General features: G+C 42.2%; 1 protein-coding gene across 2 annotated transcripts; it reads right to left on the bottom strand.

The window, feature by feature from the left end:
• Positions 1 to 242: 242 nt before the first annotated feature.
• On the bottom strand, positions 243 to 26,818 carry LOC137353000 (cytochrome P450 2C20-like). 2 transcript variants are annotated; one of them, XM_068018877.1, is made up of 10 exons: positions 26,730 to 26,818; positions 26,367 to 26,627; positions 23,759 to 23,921; positions 22,009 to 22,158; positions 17,578 to 17,738; positions 15,509 to 15,685; positions 15,056 to 15,197; positions 9,143 to 9,330; positions 7,858 to 7,999; positions 243 to 3,359 (listed from the first exon to the last, which is right to left on the bottom strand). In XM_068018877.1, the coding sequence occupies exons 2-10, from the start codon at positions 26,547 to 26,549 to the stop codon at positions 3,178 to 3,180; spliced, it is 1,488 nt and encodes a 495-aa protein (XP_067874978.1). In that variant the 5' UTR covers positions 26,550 to 26,627; positions 26,730 to 26,818; the 3' UTR covers positions 243 to 3,177. The 2 variants fall into 2 exon arrangements, with proteins under 2 accessions (XP_067874978.1, XP_067874979.1); XM_068018878.1 differs by lacking the exon at positions 243 to 3,359 and adding an exon at positions 3,380 to 3,473.
• Positions 26,819 to 27,809: the final 991 nt, after the last annotated feature.

Raw genomic sequence — 27,809 nt, 5'->3', positions numbered from 1 at the left:
AGTTGAAGGCTCAATATGTGCCAGATAATTATCATCTTAAACAAGAGAAAGCCCAGCCATCTCTCTTGACATTCAATGGCACCACCATCACCGAGTCAAATCAGGTGGTGAAAAAATGTGGATTACTATTTTAGCTGTGTGGAGAACAAACTTCAGTGAAGAATGAAGACAATTCAAGGGAAATCTAATCAAATACTATATATGAATAATGAAACCAGTCAAGACAAGTACATGTACATGGATGGATTCATCAAACACCTTTATTATATAGGCTGTTTAAAAACAATATTCACCAACAATTCTTCAGAGACTTTAAGGTTAAAACTTATATAAAACAGCACACAACATTATTATACAATTTCAAAACAAGCAGTGGTTTCTTTGTTTATATTTGTCTTGTTTTACTCAGTCATTTTACATGCTCATCATTCATTATTGCAATAGATTACACTGTCCTTTGGCATCTGTTACAATGCCAGCAAGACAAAAACTGTTTACGCAGTTAATAAGATACATTAAAAAGTTTATGTGCCATAGTTCTTGTCCAGTTTTCCAGTATAAATTCCTAATTGCACATAATGGAAACTGTCTATGTAAACTTGTCATGCTGTGATGATCTTTTCCCTCAATTAAAGTGCTGCAGTACCACCACTAGTGAGAGAGTGTAATTACAGCATGAGAAATTTTACATAAGTACTTTTCATTATAACTGCAGACATTGGGATTTATCCAATGGAAATATAAAAATAGGACAGAATTCATGACCTTGCAATGCAGATTGAATCACACCAGCGAGGCCTGGTTCAATGAGCCCCAGGCCTCCAACCCTGCTTCACTTGATGACCAGCCTTAGCATTGACTCCCACATGAAATATCCTGGGAGACCAACTATATACTTAAATATATAACATACATGAAAGTAAATTCATAGCTACAGTCTTGTTTTAGGTTCCAATGACAATTATAAATTGTTCTCTCTTCTGACTAGCAATGTGATCTGGACCCCATAATTAGATTGCAGCCTGTAACTCACTTCCAGGCATCCATCATTTGATATATAAACAAATTCAATTAGATTCCAGTCTACACCTCACTCCTGGATATCCATTATATAACCCAGCCAAAATCCCTGATTGAACTCCAATTTGCAAATATCTCGCCGGCACCCATTATAATTCTACATATACATCACAGGAGGCCCTTGATTAGATTCCAGGGATATAACTCATTCCTTGAAAGATAGGAGCAGGAGTAGGCCACTCAGCCCATCGAGCCTGCACCGCCATTCAATAAGATCATGGCTGATCATCCACTTCAATGCCTTTTTCCCACACTATCCTCATATTCCTTTATGTCATTGGTATTTAGAAATATGTCAATCTCTGCTTTAAACATACTCAATGACTGAGCTTCCACAGCCCTCTGGGGTTAGAGAATTCCTAAGATTCACAACCCTCTGAGTAAAGAAATTGCTCTGTCCTAAGTGGCTTACCCCTTATTTTGAAATTGTGTCCCCCGGTTCTAGACTCCCCAAACAAGGGAAACAGTGGCATCTACCCTGTCTATCCCTTTAAGTATTTTGTAGGTTTCAATGAGATCATTTCAATGAGATATTCTTCAAAACTCTTGAGAATACTGGCCCTGTTTCCCCAATCTCTCTTCATAGGACAGTCCCACCATCCCGGGAACAAGTCTGGTGAACCTTCGTTGCACTCCCTCTATGGCAATAATATCCTTCCTAAGGTAAGGGGACCAAAACTGCACACAGTACTCCAGGTGTGGTCTAACCAAGGTTCTATACAATTGAAGTAAGACTTCACAACTGCTGTGACACAAATCCTCTTGTGATAAAGACTAACATACCATTAGTCTAGGGTTTAGGTGAAGTCTTTTTATTAGAACAGTTGTGAAATGTTACTCAGCCTTTGACTTCTTGATACTGGTGGATTGCTCTGCATTTCCTCCATTTTCAGCTCTTATTTCACTTTTCAGTTTTACTTTTTCTCTCTTCTGGGGAACTATTTGTTTTGGCACTTGTGTAGAAGGACAGTAGTCTTTTAAATTGAGAAACTTAGACGATGGGTCAAGGTCCAGAACACAGGACAGCGCCAAGGCTGATAAAGTTGAGGAAAGATGATGAGGTAAATGATGACGTTTTAAAACTCTATGTCTGTGGATTGCAGGAAAAAGGCAAAACAGAGAGGAAAGAGAGCTGCACAGTTCTGAATTCCTGAAAAAGAGGGTATGAGCCAGTAGGAGTCTTGATTTGGACCTAGTGAATATGCAGGGAAGAGCGTGCAATGTAGATTGTGCAGTTGACCATGTGGATGGGTTACATCAGTGGTTCTCAAATTTTTTTGATTGAAGGACTCCTTTTCAAATATGTTGCATGTAAAGAATTTTTTTAATAATGCTTTTAAGAAACAGGTATTCTGTGCCACTCTCAGCAATCCCCTCCTCGGTGAGACAGCCAGCGCACTCTGTGCTGAACCTATAGTGACCACATTCCTTTCCTGCCTCCAGTCTCACGTTTTCATATTATTTTGGAGGCCCCTGGAAGGTTTTTATAGCCCCCCAGGATCTACGGATCCCTATTGGAGGTCCACTGGGTTATGCAACTCAGGCAGGAAATGAGGTCAGAGGAAATGAGACCAGTATGTGGCAAAGAGCAGAGTCTAGGCCAGTGTTGTTTAATACATTAGTCACTAACCACATGTGACTTATTGGGAATCCAGAAGTGGCTAATTGCATTTCTAATTAGTCATAAATAATGAATACTAGACACCATTACTGCAGATGCTTGAAATCTGAAATATAAACAGAAAATGCTCGAAATAGTCAGCAGGTCTGGCAGCTAGTAGAGAGAGAAAGAGTTAATCTTTGAACATGGAAGTACATTTACCTATATTGTGTGAGTGTAAGTAAGGTGTTCTCTATTAAAATGGTGTTGCCGTAGTCACATCTGTGCTTCGTCAGTAATTTCTATTGAACAACACTGTTCGAGGGAATGTGAGAATGTCTGATCGTCAGTACTGAAGTTCAGGCATCATTTAGAATGAGTAAATTTGAAATACAGAGATCCTGTGATTTTAAAAATTGGTTTAGGAATCTTAGATAAAGGAACAAAAGAAGTTCTAACATCACCTGCTAAAATTCACAATTGACATCCCAGTTGATTTAGCGAGAAATAGCACAGAACCTGTGCACATGGGGCATAGACAGGATCCAACTAGTAGATGCTGAGATGTCAATATCCTTGCGGTCAATTACAGGGTTAAAGACAAAGTTCTGGAGCAGAGTGGTCAAAAAAAGGAAAAGTTCCATCCGAGCCAAGGATTCTCCCAGACACTTTCTCTTCCCTGCAAAAACAGAGATGTTGTTGAGCACAAAGCTGTAAAAGTCTGTCTGCAGCATTCAACTGTTGGGTTGCTTAAAAGTATGTTCCATTAATGAACAGTGTCCTGGATCTGCTTCTGTAATGTAAATTCCATGTACTCATCAAAGGGAGATAAACAGTGTTGGCATGCAACATTCCCATATACCACAATGATTTGCACCAATTGTTTCTCAGCCCAAAACATTAATTTTAATAGAAAATGCCTTACCTACACTCACAATACAGGTAAATGTCCTTCTATGGCATACATTTACTTAATATCTACCAGCATTCAGTAACCAAGAAAATTAAAGCCCTCCCAAAAATCAAAAAGCATTTGCACCCTCTGTACCCTCTATTGCACAAGTGTAACACTTACTTTACATTTTTTTCATAGGTGTGTAGTTCAGTATTAATCAGAGTGAGATGAGTGTCAAAAATGAGCCAGTTTATAATCCACTCCTCCTCTCCACCGCGCCTTCCCCCCCGCCCCCATGACCCCTTTGAATTTTTGTTTGCATGTACAGTCCCCATCGTTTCTGAAGCCCAGAGTTATTACAGGCCACCATTTCTATTAGCCAACTTGTGGTAACTATTCCCATAGATGGCAATTCCAAAGGCACAGTTTGTACCAATATAAAGGTTCAGGTTATTTTTCAGGCAAAATCATATGTTCAACCAGCTATTCACACTCATTAAGGTGTGATCAACTTGGCTACTTACATTTCAGTATGTTAATCATCCCACAAAGCAAAAGTGCTCTTTACAACCATTGGACGGCACAGTGGTGCAGTGGTTAGCACCGCAGCCTCACAGCTCCAGCGACCCAGGTTCAATTCTGGGCACTGCCTGTGTGGAGTTTGCAAGTTTTCCCTGTGTCTGCGTGGGTTTTCTCCGGGTGCTCCGGTTTCCTCCCACAGCCAAACGACTTGCAGGTTGGTAGGTAAATTGGCCATTATAAATTACCCCTAGTATAGGTAGGTGGTAGGGCAATATATAGGGACAGATGGGGATGTGGTAGGAATATGGAATTAGTGTAGGATTAGTATAAATGGGTGGTTGATGGTCAGCACAGACTCGGTGGGCCGAAGGGCCTGTTTCAGTGCTGTATCTCTAAACTAAACTAAAACAACAACTGAGATTTTATCTCATAGCAGGCAAACTGTGTTAGCACCAACCTCCCAGTATATGGGGACTGTACCGTTGTCTTGCTTCTTCAGCTGTCTCTCAAATGCATACTCACTATTGGCCAGAAGGTAAGCAGAACTTATAGATATTTTTCCGAAAATGACATTTTGAAATATCGTACATGAGTAATTTGCGGCATGATAAGCAGTAAAAAAGTGTAGCATGCTTGGGAGGTGCATGTGACTGAACCTATGGTTCTCAAAGCTTTCCACCAATGGAGCTTTCCTCACCTCATGTCTGGGTCTGTTTTAAATGAATTAAGAGATTAATTTGCTATGATTAGCCAACTACTCCATTATTATTGTATCATACAACCACCAAAATGGTAAAAGATTAACTGGATGGACCTTGGTCTTTTTATGTTTAGCAATTACAGTTTAGTTTAGTTTAGAGATACAGCACTGAAACAGGCCCTTCGGCCCACCGAGTCTGTGCCGACCATCAACCACCCATTTATACTAATCCTACACTAATTCCATATTCCTACCACATCCCCACCTGTCCCTATATTTCCCCTACCACCTACCTATACTAGGGGCAATTTATAATGGCCAATTAACCTATCAACCTGCAAGTCTTTTGGCATGTGGGAGGAAACCGGAGCACCCGGAGGAAACCCACGCAGACACAGGGAGAACTTGCAAACTCCGCACAGGCAGTACCCAGAATTGAACCCGGGTCACTGGAGCTGTGAGGCTGCGGTGCTAACCACTGCACCACCGTGCAGTGGTGTTACCCTCAAGCAATTCCCCAGAATATTTATCCATGCCACACTTTGTTTAACGCAAGCCCTTTCTACACTCAACAAAACCCCTTCCTCACCCTTGGATCCATTGTGCCTTTTGAGTTGATCATCTTATTCCATACTAATTTCTATGACCTCCAGTCATGTTCCATCCAGACAGTCCTTTGAGTAAATTTGATACTGAAGGCAAGATCTCCTGAGTAGGATTTACTTTTGCTGGAGGTTGGGAGTGGAGTTGATAATAGTTTAGTGCACTGATCTTTTATCTCTAAGTGACGACTCAACCCAGACTGATGGGATGGAAGTCTCTCTCTGTTGCCTAAAACAATCCTGAGTGTTGGGCAGTGTAGCTACACTGCACTGGAGGGTCAGCCTTGCTGAAGTCCTGGAACCTGAACCCATACCTTCTCACTCAGAAGCAAGAACTGAGCCACAGGTGATATTAAGAGCATAAGATTATAGCATAATGCTATCCATAACTGTATTGATGGGCAACGTTATTCAGAAAGACTCTTACAACTGTGTTCACTTCAGTTTTATCAAAGAAGAAGATGGTGTTCTTTGATCCTAGCTGAGATTGATCAATGCATTTAAATTGTTAATGCTTGCAACATAAATATTATAAATTTTATACAGTAAATGGAAGAACCCTTAGAAGTATTGACAGGCAGAGAGATCTGGGCGTACAGGTCCACAGGTCACTGAAAGTGGCAAAGCAGGTGGATAAGGTAGTCAAGAAGGCATACGGCATGCTTGCCTTCATCGGTCAGGGCATAGAGTATAAAAATTGGCAAGTCATGTTGCAGCTGTACAGAACCTTAGTTAGGCCACACTTAGAATATTGCATGCAATTCTGGTCGCCACACTACCAGAAGGATGTTGAGAATTTGGAGAGGGTACAGAAGAGGTTTACCAAGATGTTGCCTGGTCTGGAGGGCATTAGCTATGAGGAGAGGTTGGATAAACTCAGATTGTTTTCACTGAAACGATAGAAGTGGAGGGGCGACATGATAGAGGTTTACAAAGTTATGAGTGGCATGGTCAGAGTGGATAGTCAGAAGCTTTTTCCCAGGGTGGAAGAGTCAGTTACTAGGGGACATAGGTTTAAGGTGAGAGGGGCAAAGTTTAGAGGGTATGTGCGAGGCAAGTTCTTTACACAGAGGGTGGTGAGTGCCTGGAACTTGCTGCCGGGGGAGGTGGTGGAAGCAGGTACAATAGCGACGTTTAAGAGGCATCTTGACAAATACATGAATAGGATGGGAATAGAGGGATACTGTCCCCGGAAGTGCAGAAGGTTTTAGTTTAGGCAGGCATCAAGATCGGCGCAGGCTTGGAGGGCCGAATGGCCTGTTCTTGTGCTGTACTGTTCTTTGTACTATCATAAGAATAAGCTATCTGTGTGTCCCTTCGAAATACTGGGTTTAGACCTTAAGCTAACAGACCTGTTTAACTGAAAACTTGTGAATTCAGTGAAACTTCACAAACATAAATGTGTTCCAGCTGAACGGGGTATGTTCTGTCAAGATCCAGACTTGCATAAATGTATATTTACTTAGATAGCCGCTTGGGAAAGACATTTCAATATGCTATATTACAACAAGTGAGGTACATGAATTCATCCTGCTACCATCCAGGAATTTGTTGTTGAAAACTAAATGACTATTTTGACAGAATTACAACGAATAATTGATCAATGTATGCATGCTTACAGATTGTACTGATAATAGTGACCAGACATTTGTGTTTCATTTCTGCATTTCATTGTGAAGCTGTTAGCTGTTTCAGGTGTAAACCTGAGCTCAGTTTGATATGTCATTCTAAAGAGAGTTGTATTGTGTCAGCCATGGTCAGTTGGTAGCATTCTCAACTCAGTGAGAGGATTGCAAGTCCACAGTACCACTCCAGAGACTTGAGCACAAAATCCAGGCTGACATTCCAGTGCAGTGCTAAGGGAATGCTGCACTGTCAGAGGTTCTAGCTTTTCAATGAGACATTTAACAAAGGCAGAGATCCCATAGCACTGTGCTAAGTATAGCAGGGAAGTTTAGCCTGGTGTCCAGGGCAATATTTATCCTTCAACCAACACCACTAAAGCAGATTATCTGGTCATTATCACATTGCTGTTTTTGGGTGCTTGCTTTGCACAAATTAGCTGCCATTTTCCTGCATTACAACAGTAACTACACTTCAAAAAGTACCGAAAAGGCTGTTAAAGACTTTGGGACATTCTGAAGTTATGAAAGGTGTGATATAAACACCAGTCTTTCAACTTTGCAAAGGAGGATTAATGAAAAGGTGCAGCTTCCAGATTGAAGGGAATGAGATCCATTTTGGAATGGTTGTTGAAATATTACAAGAGGAAATTACTGTCAGTGATCCCCATTTAGTCTGGCTTGGAAATGGGAATATCACATTGGTGTAATTGGGTTACTCTCCTGAAGTTGGGCATGTTATGGCAGAGTAGAGGGAACTTTATTCTGCATTCAGTCAGGCTGTATGTGATCTGATAAAAAGACAGAAAAAGTAACAAAAAGGGAGGAGACTGTACCTGCCGAAAATGCCATGAAACTTTCACTACTTTTGAAGCCTCCATTTTCATCAAGAAAATGGTTTGGGTTAAACGATTCTGGAATTTCCCACTGGTTTGTGGCTTTCAGAACAGAGGAAAGTACAGGAATCACAAATGTGCCCTAAAAACAGAATGATCACAAGTTCAGACAAGGAAACAAGTGGAATTTACATCAGTAACAACCTGAAGTGCATTACAACAAAGTAACATAATGAGAGAGTGAGATGATGTTATAAATCCTGAGAGAGATCTTCCTTGGTGAGTTAGTGCACTGTCTGATGTAGTATTGATCCATAGGGAGCAGAATGTTCCAGATTTGATCCCTGAACTGGACTGAGTTACTTGATCTTAATTGGAGTAGTAATGGAAATGTTACATTAGAGTTCACCACTGCTGGCTAATGAAGGGGAGGAAACACCCAAAATTCCTGTTCTAGATTTTTATCCGGTAAAATCTACTGTTAAGAGTGAGCTTGGGAATGCTGTGTGATGACCAGATCAGCCTTAATTGTGATGCTACTCATAGTGGAATAACTTGCATTATTCACATATGAAGAATGCCCACTCGTGTGAGGTACTCAACAGGAGTCAGCATCATCAGGAGGCCAGTGAGAAGATTAGATAGGAATCATTATGTCACCCGAAACCCAGGATGTTATATTATATTTGAAACCTGTCCGACTGCGTTACTATTAATTTACTTTCCTTAAAGAATTTATGACAGGCACCTTAATTTTTGTACCCGATGCCACCATTGACTCCATGTGTAGAAGACTGGGAAGTTACAACATCCTCCCAAGTTCTTGCCACTTTATGTGAAGTATGTTAGGCACATTTATTTCTGACTTAGTTGGTCGAACCTCTAGGTTTGAAGATGTTGATTCAAACTCTGTTCCAGAATGCAGTTTGAGCCCAGTCTAGATTGACATCCAAGTGCATAAGTGAGGATGAGAATTTAAATCAAAGTCAAATGTCCCTTTGGTTGAGATCAATGTTAAAGACCTGGTGGTACTATTCAAACAGGGACTTCTCCAAGTGTCCTGTTCAATATTCTGCTTCAACACCGCCAAACACCAAAAACAGAGGGACTGGTCATTCACCTCATTGTGTGTTATGTGAGGCAGTGCTGGTGCACAGTAGCTGCCTCATTTGCCTCAGCAATAGTTACAAAATTTCAAAAGTAGTTCCTTACATGATAGTTTGACATTCTAAAGGTGCAATACAATATGTGTATAACAGGGTATTACAATGGATTTGATTCTGACCTCAGGAATCAGATATCCTTTGAATTCTATATCGTTTGTTGCCATGTGTGGGACATTCATGGGAACAAGGTCGATGTATCGCTGAACCTCGTGTATGACAGCATCTGTGTACGGCATTTTTGCTCGATCTTCAATAGCAGGTCCTCGACTGGATCCAATCACCTTGTCAATCTCTTGATGAATTTTCTCTGGTTGTGTGGGGTGGGGAAGACAATTTAACAATTTTTGTATTGCTGAAAATTGGGCTGGATTTTATGTTGCTGCCACTGTAAAAGATGGCGGCCCGCACATGTGGCTTTTACTCCGCGGAGCCACCATGATCTTATACACGGCGGCTCATTAACATGGCCGGGGCAGACCGCCCTGCCCGGTGACATGGAGGGGGTGGATGAACCATCCCCGGCAACGGCGTCCGGCGCCACTGCACAGGCGCCAGCGTCATTTTTAAAGGGCTTCAAACCCTTTAGGTGTATTTGCATTTTTAAAGTCAAAGAATGTGGAAAAGTGCAGTTACACCTGGAATTACATTTTCACTCCCCTCACCCCCAAGGAAGAATCGATTCATTAATTGGACATTCCCCCCCAAAACAAAACTTTTATGCAGATCCCAACCTTTCCCCCCCCAACCCCCCCCCCCCCCGACCTTTAATAACTTTAACCCTCAACCCCTTCCCACCATCCAAAGAGTTTGACCCCGGTCCCTGCCCTCCCACTCCGCACCGAGAAACCTACCTCCTCCCCCCTCCCCACAGGTGTTGTGCCTCGTTTCCCCAGATGGGAAATTGTGGGGCAATCTAGAACGAGAGGTCATAGTTTTAGGATAAGGGGTTTAAAAATAGAGATGAGGAGAAATTACTTCGCTCAAAGGGACGTGAATCTGTGGAATTCACTACCCCAGAGTGCGGTGGATGCCGGGACATTGGGTAAATTTAAGGAGGAGATAGACTGATTTTTAATTAGAAATGGGTTGAAGGGTTATGGAGAACGGGCAGGAAAGTGGAGTTGAGGCCAAGATGAGATCAGCCATGATTGTATTGAATGGCGGAGCAGACACGAAGGGCTAAATTGCCTACTCCTGCTCCTAGTTCTTATGTTCTTATGGGGATTTGAAGGCACAGCAGTGTCGGCTGCCGGGATGAAGATCGTGGCGGCACGTCAGGAGGTGATGGGAACTTGATTAATGCAGATGAGTTAATTTATTTGAATATTTAAATTATGGTCTGGTCGCCAAGCGGCAGGAGGACCGCCATGAGACCTCGCTGCTGCCAGCAAGATCAGGACAGGCCCTGCCATTGTTGAGGTCTGTGCTGGGCCTCATCCAGGGCAATCTTCCATGACCCACCCCCCACCTCCGCCCCATGGATCCAGACATCGAGGCCCCTATAAAATCCAGTCCATTTTGTCAAAGCTTTTCATCTTGTCCTTATCAGGGCAATCCGCAAGAATACCAATGTAAGGGAAAGTAACAAGTTTACACTGTATGAGAAGAGAGTGCTGATCGGTTGGCAAGTGGACTTTGATTGGTAGAGGCGTTGCCATGGAGAATGCACCAGACTGACAGTTAACTATCAAGCTTTGATTGATCGCTTGACTCTGATTGGTCAAGACATTGCCCTGAGGAATGAACCAGCGAATGGCTGTCACTTATTTTGTTTAGCTGAAACAGGCGCAATGTGTGTACATGTTCTTTCCATCTGCAAAGAACAGGGCCCTGTGTATTAATATATGTAGCTTCCAGTATGTGCAAATGCGCCAAACTACGAGCCTGACTGACAATCTTAAATTGGTTGTCAGTGTAATTCTTAGCACACTAAAGATTATTTAGCAAATGTTGTTCAATTGTGGAATCAGATCTAATGTTGGACACTGTGCTTTGAGTTTTGCAAGCATGGGATGGTTGGGTACGGTCTGTACCTTGCCCATTGCAAACAGTAAAAGGGACATGCTGTTTGATACAATCTGCCAGTCTTTGGGACGTACGGCCTACATACTTAGCATCCTATTGGTATTGAAATTCATATACCAAATTACTCATTTGTGTGATAGGCAGAGTGTCTTTTTAGCTTAAAAGCAAAATACTGCGGATGCTGGAAATCTGAAACAAAAACAAGAAATGCCGGATTCACTCAGCAGGTCTGGCAGCATCTGTGGAAAGAGAAGCAGAGTTAACGTTTCGGGTCAGTGACCCTTCTTCGGAACTGACAAATATTAGAAAAGTCACAGATTATAAACAAGTGAGGTGGGGGTTGGGCAAGAGATAACAAAGGAGAAGGTGCAGATTGGACCAGGCCACATAGCTGACCAAAAGGTCACGGAGCAAAGGCAAACAATATGTTAATGGTGTGTTGAAAGACAAAGCATTAGTACAGATTAGGTGTGAATATACTGAATATTGAACATCAGCAAGTGCAAACCTGAAGAAGAACAACCTGAAAAAAACAGTGGGTAAGCAAACTGAACAAACTAAGATGAAATGAAATAAATGCAAAAAAAGATTGTAAAAAATGTAAAAAGGAATGCAAAAAAAAGGAAGAAAAAATAACTAAAAATGACTAAAAATGAAAGTAAAGTGGGGGGCTGTCATGCTCTGAAATTATTGAACTCAATGTTCAGTCCGGCAGGCTGTAGTGTGCCTAATCGGTAGATGAGATGCTGTTCCTCGAGCTTGCGTTGATGTTCACTGGAACACTGCAGCAATCCCAGGACAGAGATGTGAGCATGAGAGCAGGGGGGAGTGTTGAAATGGTCTTTTTAGCTTGATGGCAGCATTCTATTAGTGGCGAACATGACACGTCTTGCTACTGCATAGTAGCAGCATGAAACAGCTAGCTTCACCTGTTGCTCAAATCAGAGTCAATCTGAGTCCACTTGCCAACCAACAAGTACTCTCTTCTCATACAGTATAAATTTGTTGCTTTCCCTTACATTGGCATTCTTGTGAATTGTCCTGATGAGTGCAACACAAAAAGCATTGACAAAATGTCTCTGTTTTCAGCAATACTCAAGTTCTGTACTACCAAACGACTATTAACAATTTTTTTTTTAATGTATTTAGTTTACAAGCACCAGCTGACTCTTGTCTTCTATCCCAATTCACTTATTGATGAATTGATTCACTTAGCAATACTATATCATTTGACTGCCAGTTCATACAACTGCCTTAATCCAATCACAAGACCAGTGGGGAGTGAGATGATTTTGAAGTGATGGTTTTTCTTTTTATGTAGAAACCCTGAGAAGGACCACTGCCCTTAGTCCAAGGCTCGGTACACCAAGCTTGGGTAAAGTCCATAGGAGGAAGGGAAGTTTGGGGGGGCGAAGTAAGTAATTGTACTGATTTGAAGTGCTGGCAAACAATGAAAGTGGAAAATACTGAGATGAGTCTTTAATACAGGGAAGAACAAGGTGTGTAGAATGGATTTTTTTCCATTCATTCATGTGGGGTTCATTGGCCAGGCCAGCATTTATTGCCCATCCCTAATTACCCTTGCGAAGGTGCAGGTGAGCTGCCTTCTTGAACCACTGCAATCCCTGTGGTGAAGGTACTCCCACAGTCTAGGGAGTTTCAGGATTTTGGAGGGGACCTTAGAGCTGGTGGTATTCCCATGCACCTGCTGCCCTTCTCCTTCAAAGTAATAGAGATTGTGGGTTTGGGAGATGCTGTCAATGAAGCTTGAGCAAGCTGCTGAAATGCAACTTGTAGATGCAAGTTAGAGGGAATGAGAAAGGAAAGTTCAGAGCGCCAGTGGTCATAATAGTATTGATAAAATAGAGAGGGCACAACAGGTTGTGATGAGTGAGGTAGGTTGAAAGCCAGAATTGAGAGAGACACAGCCACTTTAAGAATCATTAGAATGATTACAGCACATAAGGAGGCCATTCGACCCATTGTGCCCATGCTAGCTCTCTGCAACAACAACTCAACTAGTTCCACTCCACCGCCTTTTCCCCATAGCCCTGCAAATTGTTTATCTTCAGATAATTATCCAATTCTCTTTTGAAAGCCTCGATTGAATCTACATCCACCAAACTCAGGCAGTGCATTCCAGATCCTCACTATTGACCAAAAAAGATTTTCCTTGTGTAACCATTGTTTGTTTTTCCCCATTCACCTTAATTTGGTGTCCTCTGGTTCTCGGCCCTTTCGCCAATGGGAACGGTTTCTCCCTATCTACTCTGTCCAGACCCCTCATACTTTTGAACACCTCTATCAAATTTCCTCTTAATCTTCTGCAAGGAGATCAGTCCCAGCTTCTCCATCTATCTTCACAACTGAGGTCCCTTATCCCTGGAACCATTCTTGTAAATATTGTCGACACCCTCTCTAATTCCTTCACATCCTTCCTAAAATGTGGTGCTCAGAATTGGACACAATACTCCTGTTGAGGCTGAACTAGTGTTTTATAAAGGTACATTATAACTTCCTTGTTTTTGTACTCTATGCCCCTATTTATAAAGCCATGGGTTCCATATGCTTTATTAATCGCTTTCTCAACCTGCCCTGGTACATATACCTCTTGGTCCCTCTGCTCCTGCAGCCCTTTTAGAATTGTATCCTTTATTTTATATTACCTCTCCTTGTTCTTCCTACCAAAATGAATCACTTCACACTTCTCTGCATTAAATTTCATCTGCTTGTGTCTGCCCATTCCATCAGCCTATGTCCTTTTGAAGTTTATCACTATCCTCCTCACAGTTTACAATATTTCCAAGTTTTGTGTCATCCGCAAAGTTTGTAATTGTGCCCTCTATACCCAAGTCTAGGTCATTAATATCGATCAAGAAAAGCAGTGGTCCTAATGTGGACCCTTGGGGAATCCATCTATATGTCGTCCCCCTCTCCAAAAAACAACTGTTCACCACTACTCTCCATCTCAAGTCACTCAGCCAAGTTAGTGTCCATGCTGTCACTGTCCCTTTTATTCCATGGGCTTTAACTTTACTGAAAAAAGTATTATGTAACACTTTATCAAAGGTCTTTTGAAACTCCATGTTCACCACATCAACCACATTACCCTCATCAACCCTTCATTACCGCAGCAAAAAACTCAAGCAAGTTAGTTAAACATGATTTGTTCTTAACAAATCCATGCTGGCTTTCCTGAATTAATCCATTTTTGTCCAAGTGACTGTTAATTTTGTCCCGAATTATTGTTTCTAAAGGTTTCCCAGCACCGAGGTTATACTAACTGGATACTGTCCAGAGAGCAGCCAGAAGAATATCCGTAGATTTAAGAGCAGGATTCTGTTTGGACTTGAACTTTTTAAAAGTTACGAGCTGTTGGAAGGAGATGTAGTGTTTGGCAGTAAAAGTAAAACTGAGTGTCTCGGAGGCAGCTTCAGCAACGGAGAGGTTTCTGTTGCATTGTTGGGTTTGTATTAGTAGCATTGCAGGGAGTTCTAGAGAAAGTCTTAGACTCCGGTAATGGTTAAACTAACAACTCTTTATCATTTACATTTACTATATACGCTCACAGCAAGCCACCTAAGTTAGCATCCTTTGTGCTGATATACCTTCTTCTTCTCAAGCCTATCTTATGTGACTGTTAGATCATCGCTCGTACTGTGGAAGGGGTCTCTCTCACTGTCTTCAGTATTAACATCCTTATACTACCATCTGAGATCAGAGGAGATAAAGTGGCCAAGGATACCACACAGCACCTGTTCGGGCAATGTCATTTAGAGAGAGTGGGGTGGGGTGAGAAATGGTTCTGCAGGGGACTTTCTTCGGAGGTTGTGGCTGACACCATTGTAGGAGCAGAGCACGTGGAGCTTCAGTCAGCAACTGTCTACAATCTACTCAATGCTAACACTAGGGTGGCTGAAATGGGAACATATTCCATTCTCCAACACTAACATTTGTATTGCACTGTTGAAATACATCCTCCATTTATTTCAAGTGATGATGCTTACCCTGAATCTGCGGATACTTCACCAGGATCTGAATAGCCCATCGCAATGTTGTACTGGTTGTTTCAGTTCCAGCTAGAATTAAATTCATTACCGACATCAACAAGTTCTTGTCAATGAATTCTGAGTCAGGCTTGTGTTTCTCCTAAAACAAAATGAATGAAATCTACTTATAAAACATTAAAGCTCTTAAATTGTATGTAGTCATTTATGGTGTTTGTTTTCAAACTCAAGTTGTGCTGTTAACCATTCTGTTCATCACATTTTTTGATTGTTTACATATTAATGTCACTGGGATGTTTACAACACCCAATTACCAAAGCAAGTGTTTTGTTCAGTCAGAAATAACCTCAGTGTTTCATTCACCTGATCAGTGTCCATGAAAATCATTTATTTTCAGGGAGGAGGAACAAAAATTTGAACATATGAATATAAAAAGAAAACTACTTCCAGTACCTCATCCATCTTGATGAGGAAACTGTCGATATAATCCCTGGAGAAGTCTTTATGGAAAGTTTTTTTGTGATTTTGAATCATTTCATTCAGAAAATTACTCAAATCTGCTACATTTTGTAAGATCCGCTTGTGAGGCCCAGGCAGAAACTCCATGATCTTCGGGAAGTTATTGTACATCTGCAAAGCAAATAATATTTTCATTAACAAAGTGGTGCTTCTGGCCAGCTGGTGTCAGTAGATTGGTGTAGATCAGATATCCTAAATGGGACACTGCATCAAAAACAGTTTCATCTCCTCGTCTGGTGCTGAGCCAGAGACCAACAGAGAGCTAGACTGTCAGCTGATCTCAGCTCAGAAAAGTTAGGAAGAAAGGCTAAGGTGACTAAGCTTTCCACTTGAGAAAAGAAGGTGTGATATAGGACTTTACAATAATGAGAATAGTTAGGGTGGGAGTAAACGTCCTATTTAACTTGGACAATAAGGATTGGAATAGAGAACAAAATGCACATGCCTCGAGCAAGGTTAGACATTATAGAAATCTGCCCTTTCCACCTCCACCCTCTGTTCCAACCCACACAGGATGGTGGACATGTAGGACAGGCTCTCAATGAAGGTAGTTGATTCAGGGTCACCTTCAAAAAGGAGCTGGATCAACCCCTGTTGAGAAGCTGAATTGGAGGTTATTAGGACTGCTTTAAGCACTGCTTAATTATATTTTCAGGGAGATCAGGATAGGCAATCAACAAGTGATTTGGTAAGGAATTTCCTGATAGAATATCCTATATGGACTGAGAATATCCTGCTTCGACTTGACATTGAGTGGGTTTGATGGGTTGATGCCCATGATCCATTCTGAGTAGGAAACAGAGCAAAGTATTCATTGCCAATCAATGCTTTGCACTGTGATCTTAGCACAAAACTCATATCTCCCATCACAGCATTCTGCTCTACTTTAACCTCAATGTTTTTGCTTCCAATACCCCACTGGTTAGACCATCCCAAATAGTTCTCACTCAGTGAAGAGTTCTTGATGACCCACTTTAAATTTACTTTTAACTAATTGCCCTCTGCTACTCCTTGTCTGCTTAAGTTGAAGTAATATTCTGGGTTTCTTGTGCCTGTACCTATCTAATTGTTTGTAGATCTCGATAACCAACCATAACCAACTTCTGTCTAGATTGTAGAGCTTCAGGTTCTCTAATCTTACCTTATGGCACTACCCCATCAATCTTGGGATCAGTCCCTTTGCTCCTCTCCTCAAGTTCTGCTGTGTTTGTACCTGTTTTTGTAATGTGATGACCACCATTTGTCTCCCAGATAAGCAATTGATCTAAATTCTTTTTCAAATCTTGAGCTGCATCTTCCCTCTGTACTGTTTCACTATTTGAGCATCATCTAGATTTCTGACCAGTTTAGAGTTCGGAACATGATAACAGGAGCAGGCCATCTAGCCCCCTGGAGCCTATTCCGCCATTCAGTCAGATCATGGCTGACCTGTGACCTAACTCCATAAAACTTGCCTTTGCCCCTTAATAGCGTTAACAGAAATGATCAATCTCAGATTTAAAATTAACAACTGACCAGCATCAACTTCGGTTTGCAGATTTCTGCCACACCTGTAGAAGTGTTTCCCATCTTCACTCCTCAAACGTTTGGCTGTGATTTTTAGGCTATGTCTCGTAATCCTAGATTCCCCAATCAACGGAAATAGTTTCTCTTGATCTAGTGTCAGCCCTTTAATAACTTGTAAACTTCAATTATCCTTCTAATTTCCAGTGAACACAACCCTAGTTTGTGCAATTTCTCCTCAGAACTTAACCTTTGGAGTCCAGTTATCAATCTAGTAAATCTAGACTACACTACATCCAAGGCCAGAACTACTCCTAGTGGTGTGGTCTCTAACCAGGGTTTTGTATAACTATTGCATGACTTTGACCCCTTGTATTCCAGTTCTCTAGACATAAAGGTCAGCAATCCATTAGCCTTTTTGATTTTTTTTGTACCCGCCCATTTTAATGATCGATGTACACAGTTTCAGTAACACGATGATATAAATGAAAAAGAATTACCTGCACCCAGGGGCCACTAAAAAGTTGGCCATTTTCTGCAACCAACTCCATCAATGAAAGAAACTTCTTATCTCCATATTCAAACCGATCTCCAAAGACAATGGAACAGATGATATTTGATGTCGCACATCTCAGCAGAAAATCTGGGCTAAATGGGTTCTCTGATACCATTGAGAAAGGCCAGTTAGAAAGGTACAGTGTTACACAAACAACGATAGATATTAAAAATCTGAAATTTCTGTTAAAAAGCAGTCAGTTAGCTATTTGATTGTAGGAGCTTCACATCTCGGTTCTGATTCTGTCCTCATCTGGTGTCTGTATACTGCACTCCTGGTGGAAGAGCGGGGAGGGGCCACTGGGTAGAGGTTGGGAATAAAGAACTGATTTTTCCATCATCAATCTAAAGCCTGAAGCCTACCGCAGTGAGCCCACCACCACACCAGCTGGAATCAGCCAATACAGGGGCATTCCCAATCTTTTTGGCTCAGCTACTCGCTACTATTAACTAGCTGAGCCATCAGGAACTTCTGATGCTACACATCTTGTGTTGATCAGAAATGACCTCCACCTCGTATTGAAACAACTGGCATGACATAGCTTGGGTGTGCACTCACATGACTTGAGAATCCCTTTGATTTACTTTTAACATCCTCATTCAAACCCTTTTCATAAACAAAATCAGAAAATGCTGGAAATACTCAGGTCCGGCAGCATCTGTGGAGAGATAAACAGCGTTAACATTTCAGGTCTGTTTGACCTTTCATCAGAACTGGCAAAAGTTAGAAATGTAATAGGTTTTGAGGAAGTGAAATTGGGGGGCGGGGGGGTGGTGAAGAAGAACAAAAGGGAAGGTCTGTGATAGGGTGGGGGGACAGGAGAGATTAAATGACGAATGGTTTCATTGTTGAAAGCCAAAGCGGGTAGTAATAAGGCAAGTGAAGAAACAAAAGATGTGTCTGGACAAAGTGTAAATGACAGAATAGCAGCCATCTGAACACAAAGTCATGGAATTAAGAAAGAAACAAAGGATGTGTGTTTGGGGGACACGGGGGGTTGGTGGAAGAAAAGAGAGAAAAAAAAAATCGAACCAGCAAAAAAAAACTCAGTGTTGAGTCTGGAAGGCTGTAAAGTGCCCAGTCGAAAGATGAGGTGCTGTTCCTCAGGCATGTGTTGAGCTTCACTGGAACACTGTAGCAGGCCAAGGGCAGAAAGTTCAGAGTGGGAGCAAGGTAGAAAATTGGCTCAACATTTGAGTTCAATCATTTTAAATCATAATCTCTGCCTCCATTTTTTTCAGTTTTTTTTTGTTGAGTTCTACTGCTCCTCTCCTCCCTTTCACTTCCTCAAAACCTGTTACATTTCTAACTTTTGCAGTTCTGATGAAAGGTTACACAGTCCTGAAACATTATTTATGTTTTATCTCTCCATAGATGCTACCTAACCTCTAGAGCATTTCCAGCATTTTCTGTTTCAGATTTCCAGCAACTGCAGTATTTTCCTTTTCGCAAACATCCTTCTTCCCTTTCTGTCTTAGAGTCAGAGTTGTACAGCACAGAAACAGGCCCTTCAGCCCATCGTGTCCGTGCTGGCCATCAAGCACCTATCTATTCTAATCCCATTTTTCAGCACTTGGCCCGTAGCCTTGTATGCTATGGCATTTCAAGTGCTCATCTAGATACTTCTTAAATGTTGTGATGGTTCCTGCCTCTACCACCCCCCTCAGGCAGTGTGTTCCAGATTCCAACCACCCTCTGGGTGAAAAATCTTTTCCTCAAATCCCCTCTAAACCTCCTGCCCCTCATCTTAAATCTATGCCCCCTGATTATTGACACCTCCACTAGGGAAAAAAATTCTCCCTATCTACCCTATCTATGCCCCTCATAATTTTGTACACCTCAATCAGGTCCCCCCTCAGCCTTCTCTGCTCTAAGGAAAACAGCCCTAGCCTATCCAGTGTCTCTTCATAGCTGAAATGCTCCAGCCCAGGCAACATCCTGGTGAATCTCCTCTGCACCCTCTCCAGTGCAATTACATCCTTCCTACAGTGGTGACCAGAACTGTACACAGTACTCCAGCTGTGGCCTAACTACGAGCGTTTTATACAGCTCCATCATAACCTCCCTGCTCTTATATTCTATGCCTCGGCTAAAAAAGGCAAGTATCCCATATGCCTTCCTAACCACCTTATCTACCTGTGCTGCTGCCTTCAGTGATCTATGAACAAATTTACCAAGGCCCCTCTGACCCTCTGTACTTCCTAGGCTCCTACCATCTTGTTTGTGAAGTGCTGAGATCTTTACATGAGGAGTGCTAAATTAATGCAAGTTGTCATTCAGTATACAGCAAATGGTAAATAACTGCAAAAGGGTGGGAACCTTTTAGAATGTTGGATGAGATCCAACTCTCTGCCATCTCTTTGCTAATAGCAAAATAAATACTCACACCTGCACAGAACTCTAATTTCACAAGCCATTGCGTGTCTAAACAGATAGCTGTGGTGCTTTGGCCATTATCACTCCCCGAACTGCCCATTCATCTCACGCTTGTTTGTGAGACCTTGCTGTTTGCAGAAACACCGCTGTGTTTGCCAACGTAACCACACTGACTACAATTTGTATGATGTACCTTGGGACATGTAATAAGATACGAAATAAGTGTGTCTTTCTTTACCACATATTGGGCTTCCAATGCAGGGCTCACCCATTTGGTTTACTTTTAAACAGGGCTGTTCAGACACTTGTCCTACATACAACAGTGACTACAATTCAAAAAATACTTCATTAGTTGTAAGGTGCTTTGGAACATTCTGAGGTTGTTATAGGCATGATATAAATGAATTATAAATTGACAACAAATACCAGTTTTGAAAGAATCAATTTTCTCTGATCTACTAGCACCACTATTTTAAATCTGTACATAAACAAACCACCTGTGACCAGATTGCAGTAATTCATCCATGCTGATGTCAGCGCCTTTGCAACACAACCTAGTGATCATATTCACAAATGATACGAAACTCATGACGAAGCACTACCTGAAATGGCTGTCTTCCACTTGCTGTCCAATGACAATGCCCATCATGAGCTCCCTGGATTAGCGGCGGACGGAAACAATGGTGCTCTGCCCGCACAGGCCACACGTCACCGAGCTGCCGCGATATTAAGCGCAGCGGTTCTTTAAAATAGCCAGGGCAAACCGCACCCCTGCCCCCACCGGCCAATGACGTGAGAGGGTGGGTGGCCCGTCCCTGGAAATGGCGTCAGCTGCCTTTGCACAGGCGCTGACACTATTTTTAAAGAGCTTCGAACCTTATCATTACATTTAACCATTTAAAGGAGAATTGATTTTTTAAAATTAAATAAGTTGATCCTGACCCTCACTCACACCCCCCAATAACCACTGAATTAAGTACCTGCCCTCTCCCCTCCTAAAACACTTACCCTGACCTTCCCCCTCAAAGTTCATAAACTTTAAACTTTACCCCTTCCCACCATCCCTACACCAATAAAATGACTCTGACACCGCTCCTCCTCACCCCGCACTGAAAAACTTACCTTCTCCCCCCTCCCCATCAGTGTTCCGCCTTGGATCCCCCGACCAATGTTGCACCGGGACAGACAGCAGGAGTGGGAAGGTAATCTATTCCTTTATTTAAATTATTTCGCATATTCAAATTTGTCTCCTGTTGCCAAGTGACCACGAGGCCTCACTGTCATCAGCAATATCGGGCTGGGCCTTCCCGGCATCAAGGCCCCTGAAATCGGGGGGTGGGTCTGTAAAATTCGCTCCACTATATCATCTTAAATGGTCAATTCATCAAATTTAATGTCAGGACCCAGATAGCAATTTTCAATGAGGCAGCTAATTAAGGGCCACATCCAGAATCCCATCCAATTAAGGACAGTGGGCAGTCTTCCAAAGCTGGAGGGTCAGTAGGATGCCCTCCAGCACTGACAGGTCGGCAGCCTCACCTTCAGAGGTGGGAGTTGCCGATGTAGGTAGGAGAGAGAGAGAGCCTCAAGATGTAGGCGCTTTCCGAAGAGCTTTCACAAATGTTAGTAATCAAAAAGGCCACAGCTGCCAGGCCGTCATCATGGAGGGGCTACCCCTCCACTGGACAGCCAATGGCTGCAGCTTTGACCCTTTGGCTGTGGGGGGTGGGTTTCCTAGCAGGATGGAGCGCTGTCAAACCCCCCACCCCGTCCTTGGGTTTGCTGCTAGCCAGGAGGCCGCCTCCATCTCTTTGCCGTGTTTTGGAAAGTTCAAGTCAACATTTGGAGACCTGAAATAGGCCCTTTAATTGGACATAATAGGCTTTCCCACTCATCCCTGGCAGTGATCCTTGCCTATCCCCAGTTTGGAACTTGGATAAAGGAGAACAAGTCTACTTTTGATCATTGAAAATAATCCTCTAATACTTCAGTCAGAAACCTTTTTTATTCCTGATAGCTGTAACCAGGAACTGTGCTTCTTCCTGGATCCGCTCTTCAATGCCTTTTTTCCCCATCCCAAAATTCCTCAAGGTGCTGAGAGAAAATCTCCGAAGCTGTTTCCATCTCTCGCCACTACTGGAGATAATTCCTGCAAGAGAGACATTAACATTAGAGAAGAAATTAGTGATTGAATTTTCAATTGGCTGTTGACAAAAAAATATACTGAATATTTTCGATTTCCTTTTTCCCTTTTCTACAGCTGCCAAGAATACCTCATCCATATGGTCATCCTCCTGGTGGGACTACACAAAAGCAAAATACTGCGGATGCTGGAAATCTGAAATAAAAACAGAACGTGCTGGAAGTACTCAGCAGGTGTGGCAACATCTGTGGAGCGAGAAATGTTTCAGATCTGTGACCTTTCATCAGAACTGGGAAAAGTTAGAAATGTTTTGAGTAAGTGAAAGGGAGGGAAGGTGGGAAGAATAGCAAAAGGGAAGGGTTGGAATAGGATGAAGGGCAGGAGAGATTAAAATGACAAAATGTTTCATGGTGCAAGGCCAAAGGGAGCAGTAATGGGACGAGTAAAAAAAACAAAAGCTGTGTCTAAAGGAGGTGTGAATGGCAGGATCCTGAATAGCTGCCGTCCGCATGCAAAGTAAAGGAAATAAGAAAAACAAGAGGACAAAAAAAAACAGCAAAACAAAATGGGTGCAGAGGTTATGATCTAAAATTGTTGAACTCAGTGTTGAGTCCAGAAGGCTGTAAAGTGCCCAGTCAAAAGATGAGGTGCAGTTCTTCGAGCATGCGCAAGTTGTGGGTTGAAGGCCCGTTCAAGACTTTAGGAATTAACCTAGTTTGACAGGTTAGTCCAGTACTGAGGGAATTGTGCATTGTCAGAGCTTTGTCTTGCTGATGAGATGTTAAACCATCTCCCAATTCAGGTAGATACTCTTTTCAAGAAGAGCAGGGAGTTCTCCATGTGTCCTGGACAACATTTATTCCTCAACCAACATCACCAGAAATTTTGATGGCAAAGTACAAAATTGGCAGCATTGTGAGGCAATGGCACTAAAAGTTGGACAAGCCAACTTGGTTCAGTTGGTAAAATACTTGTCTGAGTCAGAAGACTGTGGTTTCAATTCCCACGGCAGAATTTCAGCACGTAGCCCACACTGATACTTCAGTGCAGATTGTAAAAGAACATATTGAATTGTTTGAAGAAGAGCAGGGGTTCTCCTGGTGTCCTGGCCAACATTGACCAATTAACTACCACAAAAAAAACAGATTCATCATTTATATCATTGCTCATTAACTGCCAATATTTGCCTGCATAATAGCAGTGAATATAGTTCCAAAGTACTTATTGGTTCTGAAGAGCTTTGGGATGTTATGAGAATGGAAAAGGTGCTTTGTAAAAAAAGTGCTATATTTCTATGATGGAGGGTTGAATGACCTCATTTTGATCCTCACTTTTTTAAATTTTGACAAAGAAGCATAGAATTAGCATTATCACTAGATGAATAAGGGAGAAGTTAGGGTTAAAAGCAAGGATACAAGAATATAGGGAAAAGGTCAGGGAAGTGGAATAGGAGTAGGCAACTCCGGTTGATGATCTAACACTGGCAAAAGCTCAATGCGCCAAATGGTCTCCTCCTGTGCTGTACATTCTATGATTCTAAAGGCTCAAATCTCATGAGGGAAAAAATCAGTGATAGTAATTTGAACTGAGAATAAAGGGTTCTCACCATAGTCTTCTGTCATTTTTTTGAGGACCGGTAAGAGATACCTGCTGCCAAAGTCATGCCCTCGCTCAATCAAAGCTTCCTTCACAGTCTCTAAGCCACATAACACCACTGCAGGGAAGCCACCAAACCAGATGGTGAATACAGGGCCATACTGCTTGCTTAGCTGTGGAGACATGAAAGATAAGGAACAACTGTTAAAAAAGGTGCGGCACCCTGGATAATATCAAAGTATTTATTGACACCACTGTATCAGCCTAGGAATTGGTGGCAGATGGGGCAGGGCTTACAGCAAAGTGTTTTTACTCAGCAAATAGATTCTATTTAAACAGCATACTACAGCAAACAGTCTGCAGTGTTTATTTAAAAAGTCTCTACAAACTAGATAAACAGAACTCATGATGGATATTACAGCAAACTTCTACCAATAAAAGCTTTCTCCAGCAAAATACAGTTAGTGGAGGAGAGTAATATTCAAGTTATGAGCGTAAAATCAATCCCAGTCACTTACAGCAGTGCAGTCTCCAGGTGTAATCGACAGGGTAATTAATTTCCCTATCTCCAGTTTGGCTGGGAATAATGGTGTCACTATATTTCATTGACCTCTAGGATAAAACCTGTTTCTATTGTGTTTCTAGCAATAAGCATGGCTCAAATGCAAAGTCCATATGCTCATCCTGGGTGCATGGAATATATTTCACCCTGAGATTATTTTCCAGTTTCCTTTCCTGAAAGTGATGAATCCTGGTGGGGTGAAGTCCCAATGGTATCTCATTCAAGACCTCACTCATCATGTATGAACCTAAACAATGAGTAGCCGGTAGCTTTTTAATCATTGGGAGCCTCACAGTTAAATCTAGTCCTATTATCATCCAATATCCAAACAGTTGCTTTTTCCAGCCAGAGCCTGTTGAGTAACAATCCACAGCGAGAACCTTGAGCCATTCTATTCTTCCTAACCTGTGGCACAGAGGCCAGTTGTAGAGCTTCACTGAGATCAGCTCACTCAGACCAGGCATCACATCTGAGACCTCCCTGATACACGCAGCTCAGCTTTGCTCTGAGCAGTTTACTGAGAAAATCTGCCTTCACTTGCTAAGGCCAGCAGCTGGGAAAGCCCCTTACAAGGACTTAAGATACTTGATGCTTTATGCTAAATTAGAGGTTCTATATAAATACAACTTATTGTTCTTGTCTGTCCCTGACAACTGTCTGAGGCTGAACCAGATTGTTAGCAACCTTGGTGTCATATTTGACCCCAAGATGAGCTACCGACCATATATCCTGGCATTCCCTAAGACCACTTATTTCCACCTCTGGAATATCACCCGATTCCCCGCCTCAGCTCATCTGTTACTGAAACCGTTATCCATGGCTTTGTTACCTTTTGACTTGACCATTTCGATGCACTCCTGGCTAGCCTCCCACGTTCTACCCACCATAGATTTGAAGTCATCCAAATCTCTGTTGCCAATGTCCTAACTTGCACCAAGTCACATTTCTTTGCTCATTGACCTACATCGGCACCCGGTGAAGCAACATCTCAATTTTAAATTCCCTGTCCTTGTTTTCAAATCCCTCCATGGCCTCATCTCTCCCTATCTCTGTAATCTCCTCCAGCCCCACAATCCTCTAAGATATCTGTGCTCCTCTAATTCTGAACTCGAGGTTCCCCAATTTTAATCACTCCATCATTAGCGGCCATGGCTTCAACCGCCAAGGCCCCAAGCTCCGGAATTCCCTTGCTAAATCTCTCAGCCTCTCGAACTCTTTTTCTTTCTTTAAGACACTCCTTAAAGCTGACACCTTTGACCAAGATTTTGGTCATACTGCCCTCATATCTTTCTATGTGTCTCGGTGTCAAATTTTGTTTTATAATGCCCCTGTCAAGTGCCTTGAGAAGTTTTGTTACATTAAAGGCAAGTTGTTGTTGTCATCCTGTGCCCACTAGGAAGTAGGTTGAGACTGCCCAAACTCATTTCACGTAGGACACAGCCAGCAGACAGAGAATTTCATCCCATCAGTCCACGTTGGATTTGAACTCAGGTTGAAAGATCATTTTACAAAAATCTTGCTTAGATTTTATTTCACCTGAAGAAATGTTGTTGATATATTTTATCACTTCATCTTTCTGATCTGACACTCATGACTCTTAGAAAAAAAAAAATCAAATATTTGAGTGTTAAACCATCGTCTGATACTGAGCCACATAGATCCAGAAAGATCCAAGCTTTGATCCTCGGATTGTGTAGATCAGCTGATTTTAGTTAGGATAGCGATTGGGCATTACCCTCAATCTCTCCAATACTATAGGAAATCACATAAGCCAACCATTCTGAGCACTATTCAGTAACTTCAGCTAAAAAGAAAATGTATGTTTTGACATTGTTAAGGACAATATTGGGTTTGACTATGTCTCCCACTTAAAAAGTCACCAACACTCACTAATCCAACCTAACAGTTTTAGAATAGCATATTGGTGTCCAGGGGTGGCTGGCGTCTCTACATTTGTACCCCAGGATGAGTCCAAGAGGAAGGATGGGAAAACGTTGGGAAGAAACAAACAGACATTTTGCATTATTTAGTTATTTTAGGAAACAGAAGTTCTTACCTTGATAAGAGATTTGTGAGGTGCTTTTATATTCACTTGGAACAAGTTGCCAAGAATTGGGAGGGCAAGAGGACCGGGGGGAAGCCTGCCTCTCTGCGGCTGTTTGTTTTTAAGGAACCACACAAGGAACAGAATACTGAGCGAAACAAAAAGGAAAGTTGTTCCTGGGTCATTTAAATCCATGGTGACAGCACAAGGAATGCAGAGAGACTCCAACAGGAGCAAAAGGCTGTGAGCTGATCCCGATACTCAGAGCACTATCTGCGAGGGAGGAATAAAGAAAATAAATTTTATCTGATTTAAAGCAGAGTTCTATGAACTTCACAAACAGCAAAGCCAGGAACTACAAGAACAAAGACCCACCAGAACAGCAAATCTTCCTTGATTCCGCTTAATTGAGGGGAATTAAAGATTTGAGAAATGCTTGCATTTATATAGTTTCTTTCACAACCTCAGGATGTCCCAAATTGCTTTATAGCCAATGAAGTGTTGTCTTTTGAAGTTGTAATGTAGGTCATGGTGCATGGCCATGATTAAGTAATAGAGCAATTGGTTCAGTGTCTCTTATCAGTGTTTTGAGATACTGATTGCCAGAGGTCATTGCTTTTTAGCCTACTGATAATCAGGAATATGTCAGGAAAGCTCAAAGCCAGTAGCTGAGTCATCCTGTGGGACTTGTTCACCTGTTTGGTTTCATAGAAAGTGGGTGCCTGCCTACATAGAGAATAGCAAAGGTTGACACAGGCCCCAAAAATCTGACAACCCAAGAAGGACCCTGATTATAAGCCGTGGCTTTGTATGTCAACTGTGGGTAAACCCAACATTCCTCCTCTGGAAAAAAGGAACATTCGCGCCAAACAAGTGCCAGGCAATGACCATCTCGAACTGAGTGCTGCTGGAGGGCACAGAGTGTAAAGAAGGGAGTTTAGTAAGTGAGGGAGTTTGGTGAGGAGGGGGACTATGATTTAAAAAATAAATTTGTCTGCACTGAGAGCTACTTTGAGTGCACAGCATGTAAAGTGGGAGTTGGTGTGTGAGGGAGTTCAGTGAGGGAGGGGCTCCTTTCTTTTTCTACCTTTTTTCAGCCTCCAGTAGTTGCAGCTCTCTTCAGTACAGGGGAAGAAGCTGATTGGTGAGTAACTGATAAGTTATTTTACTTCTCATTGTAATAAATAGTTTTTAAAGTTACAGAATGGCAGGGAAGCTTTGCCAAGTTGAATGTACATCCTGTGGTATGTGGGAAGTTATGGCTGCACCACGTGTCCTGGACGAACACATCTGCAGGAAGTGTCACTGGCTGCAGAAGCTTGAGCTCCGGGTTTCGGAACTTGAGCAGCGGCTGGAGTCACTGTTGTGCATCTCTGAGGCAGAAGACTATGTGGATAGCATGTTTAGGGAGGTGGTCACACCGCAGGTTAGGAGCATGCCGGCAGAGAGGGAATG

This window comes from Heterodontus francisci, chromosome 40 (genome assembly GCF_036365525.1).
Source record: "Heterodontus francisci isolate sHetFra1 chromosome 40, sHetFra1.hap1, whole genome shotgun sequence".
Classification (NCBI taxonomy): domain Eukaryota; kingdom Metazoa; phylum Chordata; class Chondrichthyes; order Heterodontiformes; family Heterodontidae; genus Heterodontus; species Heterodontus francisci.
This window is presented reverse-complemented; position numbering and strand designations above follow the sequence as displayed.